Below are 24,551 nucleotides of genomic sequence, written 5' to 3'. Positions count from 1 at the left end.
TTTAATCACAGTCACGTAATTTACATTCTTCTGTTTATCATAAGTGCTATCGTGAGGAGATCTTTGAAAATGTTCAAAGTTTCCACAGGGTTGTTTGTAACAGATTAGTATTTTGTTTGGAGAGCAAAGAAAATACAATATACATATGCAAGAAAGTGCAAACAACACATATGTACTGCACATTATTTTTTGGAAATGAGGCACTTTATGTTCTGAATAGTTATTTCAGGGCTATCGCAGTGTTGAATCCTAATGAATTGGGAGTGTACACATTTTTTAATGGAACAGCTAAAACACCCATTAGACCAAGCTTTAATTTTACAAAGAACTTTGGGAATTGGGAGCACAGGCAGTTAATGGAGCTGTGAAACCATTACAGAGATATATGTTCAATTGTCTTTTATACACTAAACATATCTCATTTCATCTCATTTTTTACTGCTTATCCATGACTGGGTCAAGAGACAACAGTTTTAGCAGTGAGGCCCGTATATACCTTTTGCCAGCCACAATTACCAACTCATACTGTGGGATCCCAAGGCAAGCCCAAGCTCATTTTCACTGCTTTTACCTATCCTTTTGTTCATTACCCAAAGCTCATGACAATAGGTGATGGTATAGTAACATAGATTGACTGGTAAATCGAGAACATTGCCTTCTGGCTTGACACCTTCTTCACCACTACGAATTGGTATAGCAACCAAATAACTGTGCTCGCTGCTTCATTCTGTCACCATCCCTTTTCTTCTTAACTTGTGAACAAGACTCTGTGATAATTAAACTCTTCAACTTGAGGTAGTAATTCACCTACTACTCTGAGAGGATAGTCCATCTTTTTCAAACTGAGGACCATGGACACAATTTTAAATGAATGTAATAGGATACAAATAGGTTCTGCCATTCAAACTCTCAAGTAATTGGTACATTCCTTTGTAACCATAAAAACCTATGGTTGCTTTTGTTTACCTTACAAACTTTTTTAAACAATTTTCTTTAAAGTTATCAGCAGGACCTACCATTTAATGAAATAAATACCACAACAGCCTGCAGATACCAGAATAAATCTTCACTATTGACACCGAATCTACCATCACACATGCTAACGCACTGCATGTATTCTGCAATTAATCAAACTTTTTTTATTTATACATGTACATGCTTACTTATTAACACAGGTTTGTGAAGGAGCTGGAGATTTGTGGAGCACCTGTCCATCATTTGGCACATTCACTTATTATGGGGAAGTTTACTGTCTCAGCATGCATGTCTTTCGAATAAAACAGGGTACCTGGACATAAAATACACTAAGTTTGAGAAGCTACAAACATGTAAATGGTATCAGTGCGTGCAACTGAATGCTGAATTCTGCAGGTGTTGGGCAGCTGTACTAGTCAATAAACCATTGCATTTACATTTGTAAAATACAGTGGAGCCTCGGTTTGCGAGTAACTTGGTTTACGAGTGTTGTGCAAGACGAGCAAAAATTTTTAATAAATTTTGACTTGATAAACGAGTGAGGTCTTGCAGTACGAGTAGTATGTATACTCTTTGTCTGCTGAGCGTCATGTGATCACAACTGAACTGATGGTTCTTCTCTCTCTCGCTGCGGGATTGTGGGCAATCATCTCCTATTCTCTGTCTGAGTCGGCGTGCCTCACTCATAGTAAACATCCGTACGAGCGTATACTGTTTACTACAGCATTAGCATTGTGACTGTGTGTGTGCGCGCGCGCGTGTGTATGTGTGTGTGCATGCGCGCGCTCATGTGTGTGTGTGCTCGCGCGCGCATGTGTGCTGTGACGTGCGAGTCCCCATCTTGCACGCTAAGACACAAAGCTGAGTCAACACCAGCTTTATTCAGCTTGAAACAGACACAGCAGTCAGGCAGTGCCCTGCACATTTATGATGTTCTTTGTTCCTTGTATTACCCATCGACGGCAGGTGCTTATAGCATGTCTGCAATCTTTTCAGATTCGCTTTTACAGCAAACTGCTACAGCGCTGGGAGATTGCGATTGCTTTGGGACGCTCTTCCGCGTGTCATCCCGTTGGGTGGAATCCCACAAGAGTTTAGAAACCTCACTCACACCAGCCATGATTCTTTTCAATGGCAAAGTGCAGGTTAATTTGTTTTATGTATTTTTACTTTATATTTTGTATTAAGCATTTTTATATGAATAGTTTTGGGTTGTGGAACAAATCATCTGAGTTTCCATTATTTCTTATGGGGAAATTCACTTTGATATACGAGTGCTTTGCACTATGAGCACGTTTCCGGAACGAATTATGCTCGCAAACCGAGGTTCCACTGTATTTTCAAACTTCTTAATATTTAAATGCACCAAATTATTATACTTTATGTAGATGTAAATACGAAACTTGAATAGCATTCTCAAAGTTGAGACTAATACATCATACAAGTCTATTTTGTGTTAGGTTTGTTTTTCTTTGTTTAGTGACAGTTTCACCTGGCTGTTTTTCTGCAGCAACACAATAGTGAATACTGAGAGAGAATTCTGACACAGGATTTTTTTTTTTTTTTTGCATCTCATTCACTCAAAGCCTAGTATTGTCAGAGTCCTGAAAACTAGATCAACGGAAAGATATGTACAGTATATGTAAATATATCCAGTGGATATGCCTCATTATAACACAACCAGTAGTAGCTATAATGTAATATTTGTTTTGCTGAGTTAATTTTAGCACATCATACTATTAATGCGAAATTCTTTTTTTTTTTTCTTTTTTAAAAGCAAAATAGTTCTATCATGTATCCAGTCGGTGGTCTTATTCAAGTGAAAAGTTACAATTGCTTCTCTCTTTTTTACTTTAAAGTTGTGGATTTTATCTAGTTCTGTTATGTACTTCAAATAAAAAGGAAATCAAAACTGCATAAAATATTTCAGAAATAGCTTTAAACTTAGGATTAAGTCTCTTTCCTTCCCTGAAAAGAAATACATGTTTGCAATTTTTACAGATGACACCTGTATAACTATGTACAATATAGGAACTGGAAGTAAACTGATAGCAGCAATAGGTGTAAGATAACATGTTGAATGTAAAGAAATACAGTGGAACCTCGGTTTGCGAGCATAATTCGTTCCGGAAACGTGCTCGTAGTCCAAAGCACTCGTATATCAATGTGAATTTCCCCATAAGAAATAATGGAAACTCAGATGATTTGTTCCACAACCCAAAGCTATTCATATAAAAATGATTAATACAAAATATAAAGTAAAAATACATAAAACAAATTAACCTGCACTTTACCTTTGAAAAGAATCATGGCTGGTGTGAGTGAGTTTCTAAACTCTTGTGGGATTGCACCCAACGGGACGACACGCGAAAGAGCGTCCCAAAGCAATCGCAGTCTCCCAGCGCTGTAGCAGTTCGCCGTAAAAGCGAATCCGAAAAGATCGCCTACATGCTATAAGCGCCTGCCGTCGATGGGTGATACAAGGAACATTATAAATGCGCAGGGCTCTGCCTGACTGCTGTGTCTGTGTATAGGAGAGCCGCAGATCCCGCTACAATAAATAACCGCGCTGTTGCTGTTTCAAGCTGAATAAATCTGGTGTTGCTAAAGTACTGAGACTCAGCTTCGTGTTTTAGGGTGCAAGACGGGGACTCGCACGTCACAGCACACACGCGTGAGCACACACACACGCGAGCAAACACACACACACACACAGTCACAATGCTGTAGTAAAAAGTATACGCTCGTACGGATGTTGACTATATGAGTGAGGCACGCCGACTCAGACGGAGAATAGGAGACGATTGCCCACAATCCCGCAGCGAGAGAGAGAGCAGAACCATCAGCTCAGTTGTGATCACATGACGCTCAGCAGACAAAACCTATACATACTACTCGTACTGCAAGGCCTCGCTCGTTTATCAAGTTTAAATTTATTTAATATTTTTGCTCGTCTTGCAAAACACTCGTAAACCAAGGTTCCACTGTACTGAGATAGTGTCAGCCTGTTTCTTCATATATTAGAACATTAGAACAATAGTGACGAGTAAAGGCCATTGAAACCAACAAACTTTATCAGTCCTGTTCACCAGTTTTTCAAAATAACATTCATATGAATTTTGAAGTTCCCCAAAATTCAACAGTTTACCACTCTGCTTTAGAACTTTAATATGCCTATCATTCTCAGTGTGAAGGAAAACTTTGTAATGATTGTGCAAAATTTACTCATAAGTTTACATCTTTGTCTTTTTGAAGACATCATTATAAAGTGAATGGTGACACAGCTCTAGCACTGATGCTTCACAGTTTAGAGACCAGGGTTTGTGTCCCGGGTTCTTCCTTTCTGATGTTTGCATGTTCTCCCCATGTCTGCATGGGTTTCTCTGGGTGCTATGGTTTCCTCCAACTGTCCTAAGGACATACAGGTTAGATGAATTGGTGATGCTAAATTGGCTCTGATGTGTATGTGTGTGGGTTCGCCCTGCAATGGAATGACGCTTTGTCCAGGGTTTGTTCCTGCCTTGTGGACCCTGGTCTGGAATACGTTGGTTAGAAAGTAAAGTGACATTTTAAAGAGACAGCTGAGACTCACCATAATAATTTCCTTTGTAATTATGAAAACTTCAGGCATGTGACCTCCTAATCTATGTTTCTTTAAACTGATAAGGTTCAATTCCTCCAATCTTTCCTCACAACTTATACCTTGAATTCCCAGAATGAGCCTAGTCGCCCTTCTATTCCTTTCTGTAACACTGTTGTATCATTTTTGTAACCAAAACTGAGTATAGTATTATACTGGTGAGTTATATGGCTTAGCTATAATCTCCCTTGACCTTTACTCTACACATCATGATATACATTATAACCTAACATCCTTTTGACCTACTTAATTGGTTCTGTATTCCATCCAGGTGTAGAGAATAATGAGTCCCTTGCTACTTCAAGTTCCTACTCATAAGTTGTAAATTCGACTTCCTCCTTTGTGTATTTAAATCTAACATTTAAACCTAGTTTAAATCTTTAATTCCTTCTAGCTTAGTATCATTGTGTGTATGTACAGTGGTAATGTCTAGAAGTGGCACACTGAAATTTTATGGCTTATTGAATGGAGAATAATTTTGAAAATATTTTTTTTTTCCCCAATTAGACTATAACATGTTTTGTTAATGTTTGCTTTGTATTTTTACTTTATTTAATTTGCCCAGGGCCCTACATTGAAAGCATTAACAGATACAGTCTCATGTTGTGAAAGGCACTACATAAAATAAAGATTAATTTGTAAAAATATTAAGGTGCTTGTCTCATGTTTTCATGCGGTTTGACCTGCTACATTATTTATTTTTGCCTTGTGCCCTAGAATCCTTTTTAAAATCATAACTGTATCCCATTGAATTTGCAGGTTGTCAAACATCTTGGAGAAAAAGAGCGCACTTCATTATAGATTAATATCATTTCAGTGTGCACAGTATGTCACTCTTGTGCTGTCATTCAGGCTTTTTATTCTTGTTAAAAGAAAAAACAAATGGCACTGATTTTTAGGCATTGTGTCACTGAGGAGATTCTAATAATGGAATGGTAGAAGTGGTACTTTTAATAGATGGTACAAAGCCAGAAGCCATATTGAAATGCATTTTCCTAATAAGCAATTTGACGGTTTGAAATCCAGTTAATGAATACATAAGTAAAATTAATATGAATAGAATATCACTGATTACTGGGTTAAGAGCTGACAAAACCTGGAGAAGTGTGGTGCATATAGATTGTAAACCCCAGTAGAATAGGTGTCATTTTTCTGGTTCATGCTTGTAGCTGAGGTTTTTTATCAGTTCATCTTCCTGTTTACCTTCTTCAGCATTCACAAGCTCCAGTGTGTGAAGCTGTCTTTCCTAAGAAACCACACGGAGAAATGCAATTTTTTTCAAAAAGAATTTGCATATAGATGCATATAAAGTGAATGTGTGATCTACTTCTCTTGTTTATCTCAAGTGATTTTAAAAATTATTCAGCAAGTACAGAATAGAACCAGGTGTACATAGTAGTGTAGGCAGCATTGAGTTATGCACTCCTGCGTTTGTCACGCAATCTTTATTTTTTTATAGCACACCTTTCATATTGCATGTTCTCATTCATACTGATAAGCTTTGGCATTCTTATATGTACAGTATATAATTCCCAATACATAATTTATTGTGCCATCTCAAAGCTGACAAGCTTTGAAACACAGTTAAGATTTTATAACATTTTCAAGAAGAACATTCACAAAAAGAGAGAATGAAAGAGAGTGCATTTGTGAATTCTCAGAATTAGTTTAGAAACTAATATAGTGAAAGGTATGTAACAAAGAGAGAATTCTTTTTTTTTTTCTACTTTCTATTCCAGCCACAATTAACTTACTTTTAAGTCTCATGTCTTCTTAAATAAACATGTTACAAAGACAATACAAATTATTGTCCAGATTTTTTGGTTTACTAGTTGTATTTTCCTCTACTAATTGTACATGAAGTTTTATTGAAAGGAACTAAAAACAAAGTGATAAAAGTGATATTATTAAGGCATAATAAAGTGTGACTTATGTTTTTAATTCAGTAAGAAGTGTTTTTTTAAGAGAACTTGAACAAAATAAGTTCTCTTTTCAAGCAGTCTAATGATGCAGAAATGGAATCTGTTTGCTTGAAATATTTGGGGATAAAAGCAGCAGTAATCAACAAATGTATCAGTTAAAGGGAAGTTTTACCATGAAGTAAAAAGCTTGATCTGGATGATAACTAGAAACACTGGCATGCTCTGGTGTTCTTTCAGTGAGCAGAAGGTTCTCTCCACATTCAATCAATCTTACTATGCTGCCATTATTAACCTACTGCTTTTACCTTGGGTGATAACTGCATTACCTGTGCACTGCGACAGCACTCTGATTAGCATAGGTGCACTCTGGACATGGTATTTTTATTTGCATTCTGTTTTGCATTTTATTCTGGTCATTTAGTTACCTGTCCCAGTATTCTGGTGCTTTTTATTTATTTTCTCTTTCCGTTGATATGCAACCTCACTCATCCCTTCATCCGGACAGTCAAGGTGCAGAGGAGCAACAGACAGTCCACCTGGGATTCTTGCGCCAACAACAACAGCAACTTCCTCTCCTACCAACATTATAACACCTACCACCCTGACCATTGCAGGACGCAGACCTTGAAATACCAGAAACCCTCTCCAAACAACCTTCGTAATGTTCCTCTCTTTCTTCTTCCTTTTCCTTCTTTTTGGTTTCCAAGTCCTTTCCTGTTTCTGTGTTTCCTCCTGTACCATTCTCTCACACAAATCAGAACTCACAGACCTGTTTGTAGGATCTGTGCTGTCACTGGAAGGAAGCAGCCTACATAGAATTGTTCCTTATGTGCTACTTAACACTACTTGTGGAGTACTATTTCATATAAAGCATGGATAGAAATTTATTAACCAATGGCAAAATATCACAACATGTTGTAATACATTACAAATTCTAGTCCACCATTGACTTGGTCTACTGATTTAATAAGTAGGTTTGTCCAAATTTAATTACAAGCAAGAAATACTTTCTAGACTTTGCATATATACACCAGCATCTGATATGTGACTGCCTATGTGTGTACAGTTTATACCTGTAGATGATATTGACATGAGAGACATTTTTCAAATTGGTATTATCCTTTTATCCCTTTTCCTCCAGCAATTACAGCAAATCACATAGTAGCTAGAACTCCCTATCATGACATATCCACCTTTTGCTACCTTCCAGTGGTGCTGATAATTATTTGATGCCTGTTTTCATAATTTTATTTCACATGACTTGGACTCTCAAGTTCAGTATTGAGGTGATCCTCTATGTGTGCCAATTTTCATTCCAGCCAGATTCTTAACAAGTTACCAAGTGAACTTTACCAATGTAATATATATGAACTAATTTCGTAGCACTTAATTATACCATGGAGTATCTCAAAGGAGAAACAGAATTACAATTATATAGGATTCTTCTGTTTTCAATCTTCATAATTAAAAATATTACAAAAATGGATGTTTTGTAAGATAGTTAAAGATTTTCTACAGCCATAATTTTAGCACTTTTAACAATATTATAGTACAGGTATGAAGAAGAAACAGTCTCTTTCACAGCCCTGTCTTCCTTATCATCTCTTGGGTGCTTTAAAATCAGAAAGACAATAACTTCATTCTCTTTCTAAATATGTAAAACTTGTAAGAGCATTTTTTCTAATCGTACAGACTAAGACCTGAAATAAGCAATCTTTAAAAAAAAAAAAAAAATGAAACTGAAAGCTTGAACTGAATGGAATGAAAACCAGCTCTCCTTATACTGTGTTTGAGATCCTCTCTTCAGCTATTCCTCATCCATGATTCTTTTTATTTGCACAAATCATTTTCATTCATTTTTTTTTTATTGCTAGCTCCTCTTTCTTGTATGTGGTGGTTCTATTTCAGTGACCAGATGGCTGTCTGCGTGTTATTTGGTTTTTTAAGGGTTGTACAAATTATATTAACTTCCCAAAGAAATTGCTTTTTAATTATTTTTCTAATTTTGTTCTAACTTGTTGGGGAAGGAAGGGTCCTTCATCTGAAGATTTACCATGTTCCATGTTATGCTAGAAATATGCACTATCCCGCATAACTGGGAGCCATTGATGGAAGATCATTTCTTAAAGTGTGATAACAGTAGTGTCTGTCCAGTACATACAGTAACTGGAGGAAAGATGGAAGTTTTAATGTCTGTACAAAGTAAGTGAAATATGTTCTTAAATGTGGTGCCTGGGGAGCTTTAATTTGCCCATATTCAATTTCATTTTGTAGTAATATAAACTTGAGGTCTAAATGTATAAATTCAGAAAAGTCTAAATCTTTTTAAAAGTTTGTTCCACTCCAGAATTTTCCATTATTTATTGTAGTGCATTGAGTGAATTTTGTCAACATTTCCATGCCCGATTTTGGAATGAATAATACTATCCCATGTCTGTGCTATTTACATTTATAAGTGGAAATGTGTTTACGCATACTTTTCAGGTTATGTGAGATATGTGTGCTGTACATGTATTATAATGTTGTGACAAGTGTAACTTGAAAATATGTATTCCCAAATGTTTTTCTGTTTGTCTTTTGAAACAAAGCCTATTTGCTAGATATGGAGAGCCCTCACGCAGGAATATATTACAAGTCTCAGCATTTTCTGCTGTGATTTCATGTACCTCCATTCAGAGAGGAATGTGCATACACAGTGGCAGATAAAAGTGAAGAACTCTATTATTAATGTTTTTGATATATCCTAATGGTAGAATGGAGAACACCGAATAAGACAAATAACATTTTAATATCTTGCAACTGTCATCTCTCTATCCTTTTTATGTTTCACATTTTGCACAAAAGTTAATTAATAAAGCTACATCCTTTGGTGAAAATCTGATTTGACTATTTAAATTCAGATGACATGTTGATGAGCAGAATTAAAATGGAATTCAATATGAAAACAGCCTCTTTCCGATTTTTTAATAACTGGATACCATGTGGTCATTGGGTATTTACACCAATATGAAATCTGTGATGGATACTGGTGTGAAAACATCAGTATCAGGTCATGTCAAAAGGTAGTTTAACGGTGGAATTAGGAGTTTGTTCCTTTCATATTCACAAAAGTGACTTGTTCAGCACTTGTTCTGATCTCTTGGAGAGTTAGAATATATGAAGCTATAGGACTGCTGATATATTAGCCATGTAAACCTTAAGAAATGACTGCATTCTTAAAATATGATGATTTCAACATCAGAATATGTGAGGGATGATCAAAATGTTTTGAGCCTGGCCTATTAAGTGCAAAGCAGTAAAACCAAACAAGTTTTATCTTTCAGCATAATTTCTGTGAACACCAGTACATTTGTTACATTCGTCTGCAACTCTGATCCTTTTCTCTTGCTTGTGCAATGACTCTTGTATAGCTAACATGACATTTTTAACATTGGCAGAGCACATTCCATGCAGGTAGTGTTTCAGGTTGGGCAACATGTAGTAGTCTCATGGGTCTAAGTCTGGAGAATGGGGTGGGTATAGCATATCTTTAATGTAGTGCGAGCATGAGCAGTATCATGAAGCAGAAAATAGGTGGCTGGCAGCTTTTCCATACTTGACGGACACAAAAAATAGTGTAAATCATCGTAATATTGACTAGTTACATGGAATCAATATGATCTACACTCTAAACATCGTAAAAAATGTGAATATGATCTTGCTGGCACTAGTTTAGACCTTGAATTTCTTTGATGTTAGAGGATCACCATGCTTTCATTGTTTTGATTGTTGTTTGTGTTCAGGGTCATAGTAATACATCTTAGTTACTCCTCAGTTATGATGCACTACTTACAATTTTCCCTGTCCAAATTCATTAACTCAAATTTTCTCCTCAGAACATCTAGTATTAGACATTGTGACAAGTATTGGGCATTGCAGCACCCCAAACCCCATACACAAGTCCTGAGTGCAAGTACAAGATTTATTAATGAAAGTTCCATTTACAAAGGCTTCTTAATAAACACAATCACAATTCCAATCCCTTCTGCTGTTCCTCCACTCTTCCCAGGCAGGCTTTGTCCTCTTGCACATGACTTCCAACGTGCCTGGATGAGGTAGAGCGGCTTCTTTTATCTTAGACCAAGGAGTACTTCCAGTTCTAGGGCATAGCCCATTGGAAACACTTTTTGGTCAAATGGAAGTTCCACAAAGTAGGGATCACATAAGCCTCTGCAGCACTCACTGGCAGCACCTTTGGAACCTGACAAGGTTTCCCTATGGGACTCCAGTTCCCAGTATGCCTTGCAGGTGTTCGCCCAGTTACTCTGCCACCTAGTGTGTTGTGGCAGTATGTCGCCCTGCCAGGTTGTCTCCCCCTGTTCTTCCATTCTCCTGGCCTCTCGGCCAGTCAAGGGATTAGAATCCAGGGGACACCAGTTCATGCATGCTGTCCATCACAAAATGTTCTTCTAATATTGATGCAGAAAGCTGGCCAGAACTTCAGTCATTTTTGAGATGTGTCCTGCCACAACAGAATTCTGTAGCCCATCTCTTGACTGTCACATGTGAGCAGGGGGGAGTGTTTTTGGACGGGCCTTTGGTTGTGGTGCACATTGGTTAGGTAAATCACCAAAGATTCATTGTTGTCTAGTGTTTCAAAATCAATAATAATAGATACTTGCTTTTGCTGTTTTTGGCATCAATGTTGACCTCATTTCAAAGCAAGAAACACTATAAAGATGCTGGCGTATGGTGTAGGAATGGAAAGAGATTTAACTTGATTAATTAATTATCAGTCTTCCACACAGTGAATGTGTGAAAAATCCAATATGTTATTTGTTATCGTATATGGAAAGATAAAGTGGTATCGCTTGTAGGGCTTTTTGTTGCTACTAGAACAGAAATAATGTTATTCACCCATAATGTTACCAGAAAAAAAAAAAACTTTGTTGATATCAACTGTAAGCAAAAGTTGATTAATACCATTTGGAAGACACAATATTGCACTTTCTTCACTTCATGTTTTTTTTAGATAGCCAAAAAGTCACATTAACAGAATCACAAGTTTTTTAAACAAGACATTCTTTCTGGTACCAAAAGGAAAAACTAAATACAATAAGTATTCATATTTTGGAAATTACATATTTGTATCTGTGCCAAAATGTGTTTAGTTGACATTTTAAAGATAAATAGGTGGTGAGCATAAATTATAATTTATTCGAACAAGATTTTCACTTTTTTTTTTCTTTCAAAAACTGAAAGGCAGTATGGGAAATGGAATATAACTCCAGGGATTTGCTTTCACTGGTGTAATATGTGTTATCTGCATGTAACTGTTTGCTAACCAGTTACATAAATACTCTTACATTTGTTAAAAGACAATAAGTCTTGCATACTGAATCATGGTTGCAGAGAAATTACCTTTTCTGGAAGATACCCAATGTATGTCATTATTATTTAGTACATGTCAATCCTGATTTCAGTGACCATGTCTTTGTCTCAAATGTTTATTTTGTGAACAAGATAGAATTATAGTTCTTGTCTACTTGAAATAATTAATTTAAACAGTGTTTATGTTTATCATTTGGAACTTGAAAATACAAACATCTTATATATACTGTTCTTTATCATGCCATGGCTTTTTAAGGAAATATTATTTCTGAAGTCTGCAGAGTATTTTACAAGGTACTCTGTATTAAGGCTAACCGTGTAATCAAGATAGAAAAGGGCACCATTTCACTGTTTACTTTCTCTAGTCGCTTTTACTTTCTCTAGTCGCTTCACACCAAAGAAACAGTGTGTTTCTCAAATAACAGTCTAGGTTTTTTAGAACTAGAGAACCTGATTAAAATTTCTTTATTACTAGAGTTCCCCAGAATCCAGGTTTAAGAACTATAATTTCATTTTAGCTATTATTTGTTATGAATAAATACTGTCAGTGACTTTTCATTCTAAATAATACATAAAGCAAAATGGAACACTTTGAGTTACAGACAATAAGCATACAGTATTGGCCCTTCAAGGTGTTTCAAGTTTAGATATATAAATGTGACATAAAAAGGCAACGGCCCAAAGTTTCTGGCAGTATTTATGATTATTATTGTTGTGTGCTGTGTGGTTGTATCGGCAGTAAGGAGTGTTTATAGGTTTTTCACTTTGGTTTACTGTAACCAACTTAATATGTATCTGTATTTTTGTTTCCTCTGTTTTACAGCCTTGGTGTCTTCATCCTTTTCACCTACCTCCATGAGTGCATACAGCCTGAGTTCACTTAATGTTGGAACCCTACCTCGTAACTTGTACCCAACTAGTCCCCGTGGCACTTTGTTAAGAAGGAAAATGAAGAAAAAGGACCACAAGAGTTCATGTAGGTCTCTTTATTATTTTCTTTTTGAATGGACATTCTTGAACTTGTCTTAATGGAAAATGTTTCTCTGGAAATTTTAAATTAGATATTATGTGCTAAAATATTTAAAACATAGAAGGCATGGAACTTAGAGATAAACTAAAACTACAGGCATTGTATCAACTGTACAGTAATAATACTCACAAATAATAGTAAATATTTTTCATGTTCCATACTAGTGAGAGAGAAACAGAGATACTGGTGATTGTGACTTTGCCACAAAGTGTGGAACGAAATAAAGAATCCTGTATATTGCTATGATATAAGATCATTAATCTTTCAGAATACAACATTGTAGAAAAAAAAAACACATTAAATGCATTTATTGTAAATTTTGTCAGATCACCTTATAATTATTTTAAATTAATGCTTGAGTAAACAGTTTTTACAAACAAAAAACAAAAAGGCAAAGCTGATGATCAAGTTCTTTGACACTGATTGTATTCAATTGTTTTCCTGCAGCTTTGGGTAAAGTGCAGTCTGTTTACTATTACAAAGAAAAAGACTTGCCTCTATGCACCTTCTTTCCAGAGATACTAATACAGTATGAAAACTTGATCAGAAGCATAAGGTCCTATTATTGATGAACTTCTGATTTTTGATGTGCAGTTTTTTTTTCTTCTTCTTCTTTGCAGTAATCCATTACCAGTGTAATGTAGTAAAACTGCTAGGGGTCTTCAGGTTGTTTTTTTTTTCTCCTGAGGACCGCACATAGCTAGAATAATATAATAGTGAATTTTGGCCTCAGTCAGCCTGCTCTAACACACCATTACTGTCTGGCTCATTGCATATTTTACACTTCTGGATCCTTTCATTAGGCTTTGGAAATATGAGAATGTTAGTTGAATGTGATGTTATTAGGTAAACAGTCATTAGTTTTTTTTTTGTTCTTTATTTAGCCTTATACAATTTCTTGTATTAGGAATTTGTTAGTTTTTGCATACCCCTTGGGGTCAGAGCGCAGGGTCAGCCATTGTACTGCACCCCTGGAGCAATTGCAGGTTAAGGGTCTTGCTCAAGGGTCCAGCAGAGTAGGATTTCTTTTGGTAGTAACAGGGATTTCATCCAGCAACCATTCAGATACTGGTGCAGACCTTTAGCCTCAGAGCCACCACTCTGTCCTGGGGGCCATTTTCATTGAATCTGAGGCAATCTTTCTTTTTATGCACATTGTATTTACCTCTCTTGTTTGTTTCATAGTTTAAATTGCCAACTTTTATGTGATAGTGGCACCATTAAGGAGATCAATTATCACAAGGCATCTGTTGTATTGTGTTCATCTGCCACTTTGTATTTCTTTAATCCATTTTATGTTTGACATCTTTTATTGGTAGTATGTAGAGACATTATTATTACTGTGTACATGGTAACCAAGTACTGTATACTTATTTGAATAAATATATTTTTGCCATAATTGGAAGTAATTAATTTTTTTTTAATCTATAGTTGCTCTGCTCTTGATTATTATAACTTTTCCTTCACCTGTCCATAGTGACCTTTAATTTAAAATGATACTGGTAGCATCTGATCTGGAAAGGACTGTGGTGTAAATTTCCATTTTTCATTATTATGATGTCCCATGTTATGACAGTACAACAATACAAATCTGGACCATTATACCACTCTGACATTAGGTATATATCAGGCAGCAAATCTCCTTGGTTCCCTAATGGAAAATAATATGTGTATATCAATGTATTGACAGCACTTCTACTATCATGCTTCATTATAAGTACTGGAAAATTAATTTGTAAAGGGTAAGCATTCACAGAGAATTATTTATTTTTAATTGAACTTTTCACGTTGCATTTTTATCTCCATATAAATTACTATTGATTTTTGCCATTCATGTCTGCATGTTGTGCTATGCAGAGGGGACAAGACTTCTGATTAGATACTGGAAAGGAAAAACTAATTGGTAAGGTGAAGTTACTGGAATGTGTTGATACTTTAAAACATATAAAATTGAAAATACTCTCAATTAAGCATTTAAATTTTAAGTCAAAGTGCTAAAAATTCATAATTACAAAAAGGGGCACAACTATATCAAAGAATTTGGTTCTCCTTCTGAACACCACTCAGCAATCATGAAACAGAAGCTATAATACCATGTCCAGACACTGCCTGCAAAGGTATTTCCAGCTGTCCATAATATTGGCCCTTTTGGATGTGATGTATGGTAAGAAAGAACCAATTAACTCAAAATCATTTGCCTGTCTGGAGTTAACCAAAAATTTTGAGAATGAATCATTTACGTTTTGGGAAAGAATCTCAATGACACCAAGATATGAGATTTAGGAATAAAATTAAAAGTACTATGTGTGGCACTTCTTATCTCCATGGCTAGACAAATTGTTGAATTGAAGAAAAAAAAAAGGAGCATAATACCAGAAAATATTACTAAGGGATTTGATTCAGTGTACTGAAGCTTAGTAAAATTCCCTAGCTTTTAGCGGGACAAACATTCCAAGCACAGCGTTAGGCTAACACAAAGTAAAAAAGTAATGTATTTGAATGGCCTAGTTAGATGTTAGACGTTTGACAAGCTGATGAATGCATGGATTGTTTTGTAGTTGCACAAACTTTTCTTCAGTATTCACTAATCATGGTCAAGTGGAAGAAGGTATTAAAGTGAATGCTGCAGTCTTGCTTCCTCTTCGGTTTTTACCATTTTCATAAGGTTTGGAAAGCATATTTTCTGTAATTCTGAAGGTCAATTTCATGTTTATTGCCCTATCCACTCAGCATAATGGGGTTTTTACGTTCATGTCTTTCAGAAACTACTAACATAATACAATAGCAAGAATACAGATTGAATGTAACAGTATACAATATGCACAACATCAATATCTATATACAGTAAATATATAATATGAGTCACAAATTGGGTTACACTCGTGCAGTTCTCAGCATGTGTGGCTGATCTGAACATACAAATTTTCCAAGGCATATTTATCTCAAAATATCTCGGTAATATTTTAAACTTATTTTACTGCCCTCTGTATTACCTTGCAATCCTGAGTGGAGCAGGCACCGTGCCAAGTGTAAACAGCCAGTGAAAAATGCATTCCAGGGTGCACCTTGTAAGCATTTATTGAAGCATAGATGGAGATATCTCTGTCATCAGATGTCTGAGGAAGTAAAGATGTTATATTTAAAACTGCTGGGAAAAAAAGACAATAGTCATTTAAAGTAGAATCTGATAGTACACACATAGCCAAAGATTTTTTTAAGTTTGTATTTCCAACATAAACTGTGCATTTAACTTTTAATGCATAAAGCATTCAGCATATATTTACAAACTGAAATCAAATTCAAAAAATACAACTAATGGACCTTGTAACTAACTGCTGTGCAATCTTTGGTGTCTGCAGCTTCAGCAAATGTACAAATGTTTATGAAAAAGACAGATACATAATCAATAGCATCTAAATAATCTGATGTGGTGCACAGTTATTACCATAATGTAATTGTTTAATTGGATAATCTCAATTCTTAATCTAAATAATTTCCTAAAGGCAACATGGTCCATTGTGTTTGAGAATTTTCAAATTAAGGAGAAATGTCTTTAAAAGCTTTACCACATTCAGCAGAAGAAGGTTCCCTCAAACATCAGGCAAAATTCTCCTCTGTGTAGGAAGCATTTCACCTTGCACCCAAAAATTTGAGAAAATGGTTCTTTTGTGAAAAACAGATGGTTGTCCAAAATAGCACTATCACAATGCATGAACACCTAAAAAGGACACCCAATGGAACTATACCACAGGACAAGATTAAAATGCCATTAAGTAACTTACTTACTGTTCAGTGTTAGTTCTTGTAGTGTTATGAAGTTGGTTATCTTGAGTTTCTGGATTAAGGCTAAAGCTACAGTATTTCTTCAAGCAGACCAGATCAATTGTCTGCTAAATGCACTTCTCACCATTGTTACTTGCAAGTCCACTAAAGTAAAATAATGTTTCAGTACATAAGCTTAGAGGTCTGGGTTTGATTCCTGTCACTTGGATGGCCAAGAAATCCTGCCACCTGTGCCAATTGTAACCACAAGGGGGTGCCACTGAGCCCCAAACTGCAGACACGTTACCCAACGCAATTCTGGGTTCATGTAAAAGGTTTTTATTTCCAACCAACACTTTTCCAATTGATCGCCAGCCAAAATACACAAAAATAATCACATAATCTCTCCTTCCATCCTAATGATGAGTGTCACCTGCTGCCTCCCAGCTCTGACTCACCAAAGAGATGCAGTGGGCTCCTTTTAAGCCCAGGAAAGTTTCCGGTGTTGTAGCAGTGGTCATATGGAGCACTTCTGGCTCATATAGAAACCAGAGCTATCTTACCTTGACAGCACCCTCTTGCGGAACCCACAGACCCCAACAAGGGTGTTCTTCTAAACTCCAACTCCCATTAAACCCTATGGGAGTTCTAATGGGGACCAACCTGTAAGGACAAAGGACACTGCTACCTATCATATGGGTAGGTAATGAACTTTCTTGGGCATCTATGTTTGTTTAGTCTATCCATTAGTATTTTACCCTGACAAGGATAAGGATTGCCAACCATCTTGGCCGGGTTGCTGCTCCTTCCATGCCATATTTCCATTATGACCTCCTGGCTTGATAATGGTTCACTTTTTGTCCCAGTTGGGATGCCAGTCCATTTGTCTTGGCATTCACACTAGCTAAATAAATTAGACAAGTATGTTAAATGCGATTGCTAGCTTTATTTTGGGAAGAGTATCACTTTCATTCTTTGACAGATACAGTATTTATGCCAAGGTTGGCAATTTGTTTATCTTTAATTGTCACCTTTTGGACCCATAAGAAATGTACCAGTGGTTATCGAAACTAAGCAGCAATATCATCCTATATAAACATAGGTCAGCTTTATAAAGTATTTTTAAGAACAGTATTTTTTCAGTCATTCTATTGTAAATGAATCACATTATTTAAATGACCAGGCTGACTCAGTTTGGCGTATTTTTTTTTTTTTTAATCGAGTGCTGCTGATCCAAACTGAAAGAGAGTTTGAGGCACAGCAACATGTTGTCTGCCTCTATTGGAGCTGCTACTGGAAAGCTGCCGTTTTTGAAAAGACACACTATTTTAACTGCAATTTTGATTGCCAAATGCACAGGCTGTGCAGCTCATTAAAATCCTGATTTTAATGTTAAAAAGGTATGCATGAATTAAGTAAAATTTCTCTGGGCATTTTCCGCGTACTCGGATAAAAGGCTCATCTAGTTGCCTTTGACTCGACAGAAAGGAGTGCCGTAAAAGAGACGCATGTGAGTTGTACTGAATGCCGCCTATGAAATGTTCTACGGTATAAACTTTTTCTCCCACGCCTTTATTCTGCCTCCTTTGTCTCAAATAAGTTTTTTTTTCTTTTTTTTTTTTTTAAGCAGAAGTCCATTCTGTCCATTGCATAAGATTTTTGAGGATTATTAATGTGGATTTATGTGGTGGCCTCCTGATTAAGATAACTTGTAGGTTGCTTTTGAAGAATCAAAAAACTTCTTCAAACTGCCAACAAACATCAAGAACTTAAAAATTTTGTCATGAGTGCTGTTTTTATGAATAATAAATGAATGTTTAAATGTGATGATGGCAAAAACAAGCAACATGAATGTGCTGTCATTGCCCCGTCAGAAAAAAGTGCAAAGCTGTACCAAAGTCGTCAGTATAAAAGTAACTGTTACTGAAAAACACAACTTATAATCATTTAATACTCTTTGGTGGCAAAAGTACAGAATATTGGTTTTACTTCAGTCTCCTCTTCAAGAGGTATGAGTTGCCTGCCTCCTGCAGTGTGATTTCAGTTGGTATCATTTATACTTTACAAATATTATTAAGCTGCGCTATGTCAAATTTGCCTGGCAGTTATATTCATGTCTATGAATATATTTAAGGTGGATGTTTAAAAAACACACCTGAAATGAGTATTAGAGTTCACTGTAATAGCAAGGTCTTAAAAAACCAAAAGCCTAAATTTGGCTTTGTATCAAGTTGGACTGCTGACATCAAGTTATATTACTATGTATAAAATTAATTAAAAAATATATCATTTTGTACTTTTAGGTTTTTTTTTAATTAAATATGTTGTTGTTAACAGTGTAGTCTTGTTTGTCTTAGGTTGGAGTTATTTAAACCTTTTTTTTTTCATATTCCCATGTTTTCAAATTGTATCTATAACATTATTCAGTATTTAAATACAGCATACATTCATATTCCCACTTGAATTATTCGGACAAAACTAGTCACCATTTTATACAATAAAACAGTTGATAGATTAATCATTTGCAAATTAATCATTTGTTTTAGTCATCCTTTCCAGTTACATGATCTTATTTTAAATACTCCTTTTTTTCGCAAAGGCAGACATTTCTGTATGTCAAGTAAAATTGCATTTTTGACATTTATTATTTTCTAATCAAAGGTTGCACGGCCAGTTCAAGTTGTGTAGAACCAGCTTGATTAGGTAGTGGCAGCACAGTGTTGGTTTAAGTAGACCTACATTTCATTCAGTTTAGTTTTATACTACCAAAGTAAACTTTCTAATACTGTACTTCATGTAGCTGTAGTTTATATAGACTACCTATTGGGAACTTAAGGGAAAATATATTGTTCACTTCAAAACAATGAAAATATCTCAAATGGTTTGGAAGAGGACAACAAAGAGCCTTTTAATTAAAGGCACAAAAATATTTTAGTTATATAGAATCAAATGTTTTAGGCTTTCTAGGTGAGCATATTTTTCATACAATTCCCACATATTCTTTGTAATACAAAGACAAGGAAACTGAGACTAACTGATAAACCCTCCTTCAGGTGATGGGCATGTTCCTAAGTTCACAACCAGCCGCCTCTTACATGTTTTCGGCGAACTGACTTCCACATCGTATGAGCAAAACCTTCCTGATGATTACGACTCGCTGGGTAAACTTTCTTTTTAACAGAATACCATCTCCCCCAAACCTGCTTTTACTCTGCTTCTACCCATTGTATTCTAATTCAGTGACAGCTGCAAAATCTAAATTAATCTATCCAAAGAACTGCTCCTGAAGAATCCCAAATTTTCTATTAACCTAATCCAGTATATTTGTTTTCAGTTTTACAAGTCCATCCTTCTTAACCTATCCTAACATTTGTGAAAATAGTATTACAAGCTTTTAACTATTTGTGAATCTTCACAATTTTTAATGTTTTGAAGCAGTGCTTATCACAATAGCTATGTTTAAAATAACCTACAAATATTATTCAGTGCACACATATTGGCTTTCATAATGAGTATGTGTTCATGGTTGATTCCTTTTTTTTTGTATGATACCCCTGGTAGTAAACTATGCAAACTGATGAAAAGAAATATCTGTGCATGTAGATTTTATATATCTATTTAAAAATTTCAGTCTTTTTACACATAATGATAGCACTACAATTAAGATATGAGAAGCTAGAGTAAAATTAAAGGCTGGTTTATGCAGATCTCACTAAAATTAGCTTATGGGGGGGTTAGTGTATTTAAGGAAAGTGTTGAAGGTTTTGTTGACTTACAGATAGAATAAATTCTTGATTTAATGTTATGTCTCTTAAAATATGATGAGATGTTTTTTCAATCACACTGAACTCCAGTTCCACACAACATTCAGAGAAGGAGAGAAATCAGGAAGGACCACAATCATTAAAGTGAAATGGTCTGTAAGCGAAGTTTAAGGTATAACAAAAGTTAGTCTGCATACTTTATTTAAATGCAAAGATGAATAAGTCCTCTGTTATACTGAAAGGCTCAGTAAAAGTATGGTAGCTAAAGGCTGTTATAATATTTAACTTTGGAATTTTAAGACTTGCATCTTATAGATCAATTTTACACTGCAGGGTGTGGGAATTAATAGGTTATATAATGTATAGGGGGAGCCATTCATAGACTTTTTAAAGTGGTAGTCTAAATTGTAACCATTGCACAGAAGTAGCACTTTTCCCTCCAACTTGTATACATGATAAGCATGTAGTTAATTTATCAACTGTTTGACACATTATACTTGCTTTGAATGAAATAATACATCCCATTTGTGGTTCATACAATGGCAAGTGCACACCCACCTGTCAAATGGGCTTTACCACTTAATTTGTTGTGTTTGGTAATTGCAGCCTTATTGATCAATGAATCAGATCACAAAAACACACTCCAAGAAACCAAAACTGTCTGTTAACCCTTCCCATTCTATCACTATACAAAATCATATATTCCAACAGCTCTCTTCAACAATCACTTAATTACTAATTGCCTTTGCAAAAAAACATCATGTTCTGATAATGTCACAATTGCTTAAGTAGGTTTAAATAATGGTGCATTATCCATGTGCATAACCACTGCTCTTTACAGTCCATAGATCTGTATTGGCAAACAATAATTATGATTGGTAAAATTTGCCAAAGAATTTTTCGCAGTGAATATGCTGTGTTTGCTGAATATTTTCCTGGAAATTCACCTTGCAGCAAGCTTAGGGACGTTTTTTTTTTAACCTATTGCTCCATCACACTTTGCAAGGCTAGTGTGACATTATACAGCTTTAGCAGCCATGCACAGAACTTTCCTGCATACCAACTGTAAGATTGCTGCCAATCTGCTTCATGCATGTATGATGTCACAACCCATTCAGTATTCCATCTGGATTTCCATCCTACATGCATTTTAAATAAATAAGTAAATAGAAGCCTGTTCATTTGAAGGGTACATTAGCTGAACATAATGTGAATATTACTATCACAGATATATAACAATGATCCCTATGAACTGGCATGACTGTTTTGCATGAATAATTACTCTTGTGCCCAGCTGCAATCCAAAACAAGCCTTAAAGATGCCCTCCCGCTCCTCATGTCAGAATAAGACTAAAGATTTATTATTATTTATTTACAAGGTGTTTCTTCTTGATGGAAGAAAAAAGTGTGAAGCCTGTGCACAAATACATGGGAAATAAAAGTTGCCCCTAGAGCCAGTCTCTCACTGCCGCTTTGTGACACGGCCAACGTGTGCCCCAAGACTGGAACTGTGGCAGTACAATGATTATATTTTATTTACTTATTGCTAGTTTGTGGCCATTTGTTGTACAATAAAACCTTGATTATCCATCACTTGATTAATTGTCAGTCTCCATTAACCATCGGGTGGAGAAAAAAAAAAAAAAAAAAAATTACACATGCCAGCATCTACCTATTTACCTATTACTACTGCCGCACAATACGCTGCGAGCGCTGCACATTGGAACAACTCTCCCTTGTGCTAGTGTGTCTTGGCACATTTTGAAATCACAGTGTCAGTTACATACCTTCAGCTTTAATAGAGTTTTGTAGCTTTTTCTCTTTTGTTATAATTAAACTACAGTAATCCCTCCTCTATCGTGGGGGTTGCGTTCCAGAACCCCCCGCGAAAGGTGAAAATCCGCGAAGTAGAAACCATATGTTTATATGGTTATTTTTATATTGTCATTCTTGGGTCACAGATTTGCACAGAAACACAGGAGGTTGTAGAGAGACAGGAACTTTATTCAAACCTGCAATCAAACATTTGTCTCTTTTCCAAAAGTTTAAACTGTGCTCCATAACAAGACAGAGATGACAGTTCCGTCTCACAATTAAAAGAATGCAAACATATCTTCCTCTTCAAAGGAGTGCCCGTCAGGAGCAGATAATGTGAGAGATAGCGAGAAAAAAGCAAACAATCAGAAATCAATAGGGCTGTTTGGCTTTTAAGTATGCGAAGCAACGCCAGACAACGCAGCTGCTAGGAAGGCAGCAATGTAAAGGTAGCCTTTCAGCATTTTTTTAGAGGAGCGTCCATCTGTATCGTATAGTGGTGCGAACAGCCCTCACACCCCCTCCGTCAGGAGCACAGAATGTCAGAGATAGTGAGAGAGAGAGAGAGACAGAGAAAAACAAACAAGTAAAAATCAATATGTGCCGTTGGAGCTTTTAAGTATGCGAAGCACCATGTAGGAAGCATATCGCTTGACAAAACAGCCACATTTAAGCCCAGCAAGGAAGAGAGCAATGTGAAGGTAATCTTTCAGTGTTTTTTGAGGAGTGGCCGTATCTTCTAGGGGTGCGAACAGCCCCTGTGCTCACAATATATTTGAGGAGTTTTATTTAATACGTAATACATGCTCTGATTGGGTAGCTTCTCAGCCATCTGCCAATAGCGTCCCTTGTATGAAATCAACTGGGCAAACCAACTGAGGAAGCGTGTACCAGAAATTAAAAGACCCATTGTTCACTGAAATCCGCGAACCAGCAAAAAATCCGCAATATATATTTAAATATGCTTACATATAAAATCCACGATAGAGTGAAGCCGCGAAAGTCGAAGCGTGATATAGCGAGGGATTACTGTACTATACATTGTTATGGTCGATGAACATAGGCGTGTGGAGTTGGAATTGTCACAAAAAAATTAAGTTATTAAACATTTACATAACGGCAAAAGCGTGTCAAGTATTGCTTCAATTTGCAGAGTAGGAAGAACAACAGTGAATGATATAAAGCGTGATGCTGACGAAATTGAAAAATGTGTCGAATATGGAAACCACTGATGATGATGTTATTCTGTATTAATTTTAATGTTCTTCTATATTGTAATTTTCTTTTAAAATACTATTATATTATGTTTTGTTAATATATTGTGACATGCAGGCAGCTTGTGATGCGTTGTATGGGAGCAGAAGTGGTGGAATGCTCTGTACGTGATAGGACTGGCTGAAGGGCTTCTGTTCTGTGAGAAGCAGACACACCTCTTAGGAGATGAGTGACAGGAGAAGTTAGGAGAAAAAGGAAGGCGCGGTGGAAGGACGTTTTGAGTAGGGAGTCAGAAGACAATAAGCAGGAGTGTTTGCAGTATAGAAAAAGACAAAATGTGAGTGGCAGGAGATAATTATTGATAGGGAAATCTTACTTTTATTGTTTTGGAGACTGTGTGACACATTTATGGTACAGGGGTTTCTCTCTCAAGCATACGTCTTAAGATTTTTTGTATTTCAAGATGTGTTTTTGTAGACAGTACTGATGCTGGGTCCCTACTATCCCTAAATACTGTAGTCCATAGCATCACAGTGTGTCAGTCTGTGAAAAGATACTAGTGGGAAATGAACTGGAGGATATTTGAATTGTATTAGTCACAGCTGAATATATTGCAGTAGCTTTTTTGTTACAGAAATTAGGTTAAAGTCGGGGATTTCTTTGTTATCAAGTGTTATGCTAAGAATTTAATTATGAAATTCCAGTTGGATGCTTCAAGTGCTATATTCCAGATCCATTTACTAAAGTATACATAGTCACATGTTAAAATGCATCACACTTTGTGACATCCAGGTACACCCAATAGTGCAGTGCATTTACTTTGATAATCGCCGGCATGAACTGCTTTAACACTAGAATTTCTGAAGCCTACAAAAAAACTCGTAATCCTGGCCCACCTTAAGTCTCTTCCCTTCCTTTACCATCAAGTTCTTTTTTTTTTTTGTAAATGAGTCGATTAGCGCAAGCAGCCTGCTGTCCCATCCCCCATCTTTGACAGAGCTCAGCTCGCAGGCAAAAAGTTCTCCCAGCTCAAGCCAAGGCTTCTTAAATGTGTGTGG

At 36.0% G+C, this 24,551-nt stretch overlaps 1 protein-coding gene across 7 annotated transcripts in view; it reads left to right on the top strand.

Moving 5' to 3' along the window:
* Positions 1 to 24,551, top strand: part of grip1 (glutamate receptor interacting protein 1) — a 550,412-nt gene that overhangs the window by 472,214 nt on the left and 53,647 nt on the right. For 5 of the 7 annotated variants that reach the window (XM_051923395.1, XM_051923366.1, XM_028806922.2 and 2 more), the window contains 2 exons: positions 7,043 to 7,195; positions 12,731 to 12,883. In XM_051923395.1, coding sequence (XP_051779355.1) covers positions 7,043 to 7,195; positions 12,731 to 12,883 — 306 coding nt within the window. The remainder of the gene's footprint in view (positions 1 to 7,042; positions 7,196 to 12,730; positions 12,884 to 24,551) is intronic. The other 2 variants (XM_051923388.1, XM_028806913.2) reach the window with 1 other exon arrangement.

The sequence above is a fragment of the Erpetoichthys calabaricus genome, chromosome 1 (genome assembly GCF_900747795.2).
Source record: "Erpetoichthys calabaricus chromosome 1, fErpCal1.3, whole genome shotgun sequence".
Taxonomy (NCBI): Eukaryota; Metazoa; Chordata; class Cladistia; order Polypteriformes; family Polypteridae; genus Erpetoichthys; species Erpetoichthys calabaricus.
Note: the sequence above shows the minus strand (reverse complement) of the source record. Positions and strands in the feature narration are given on the sequence as shown.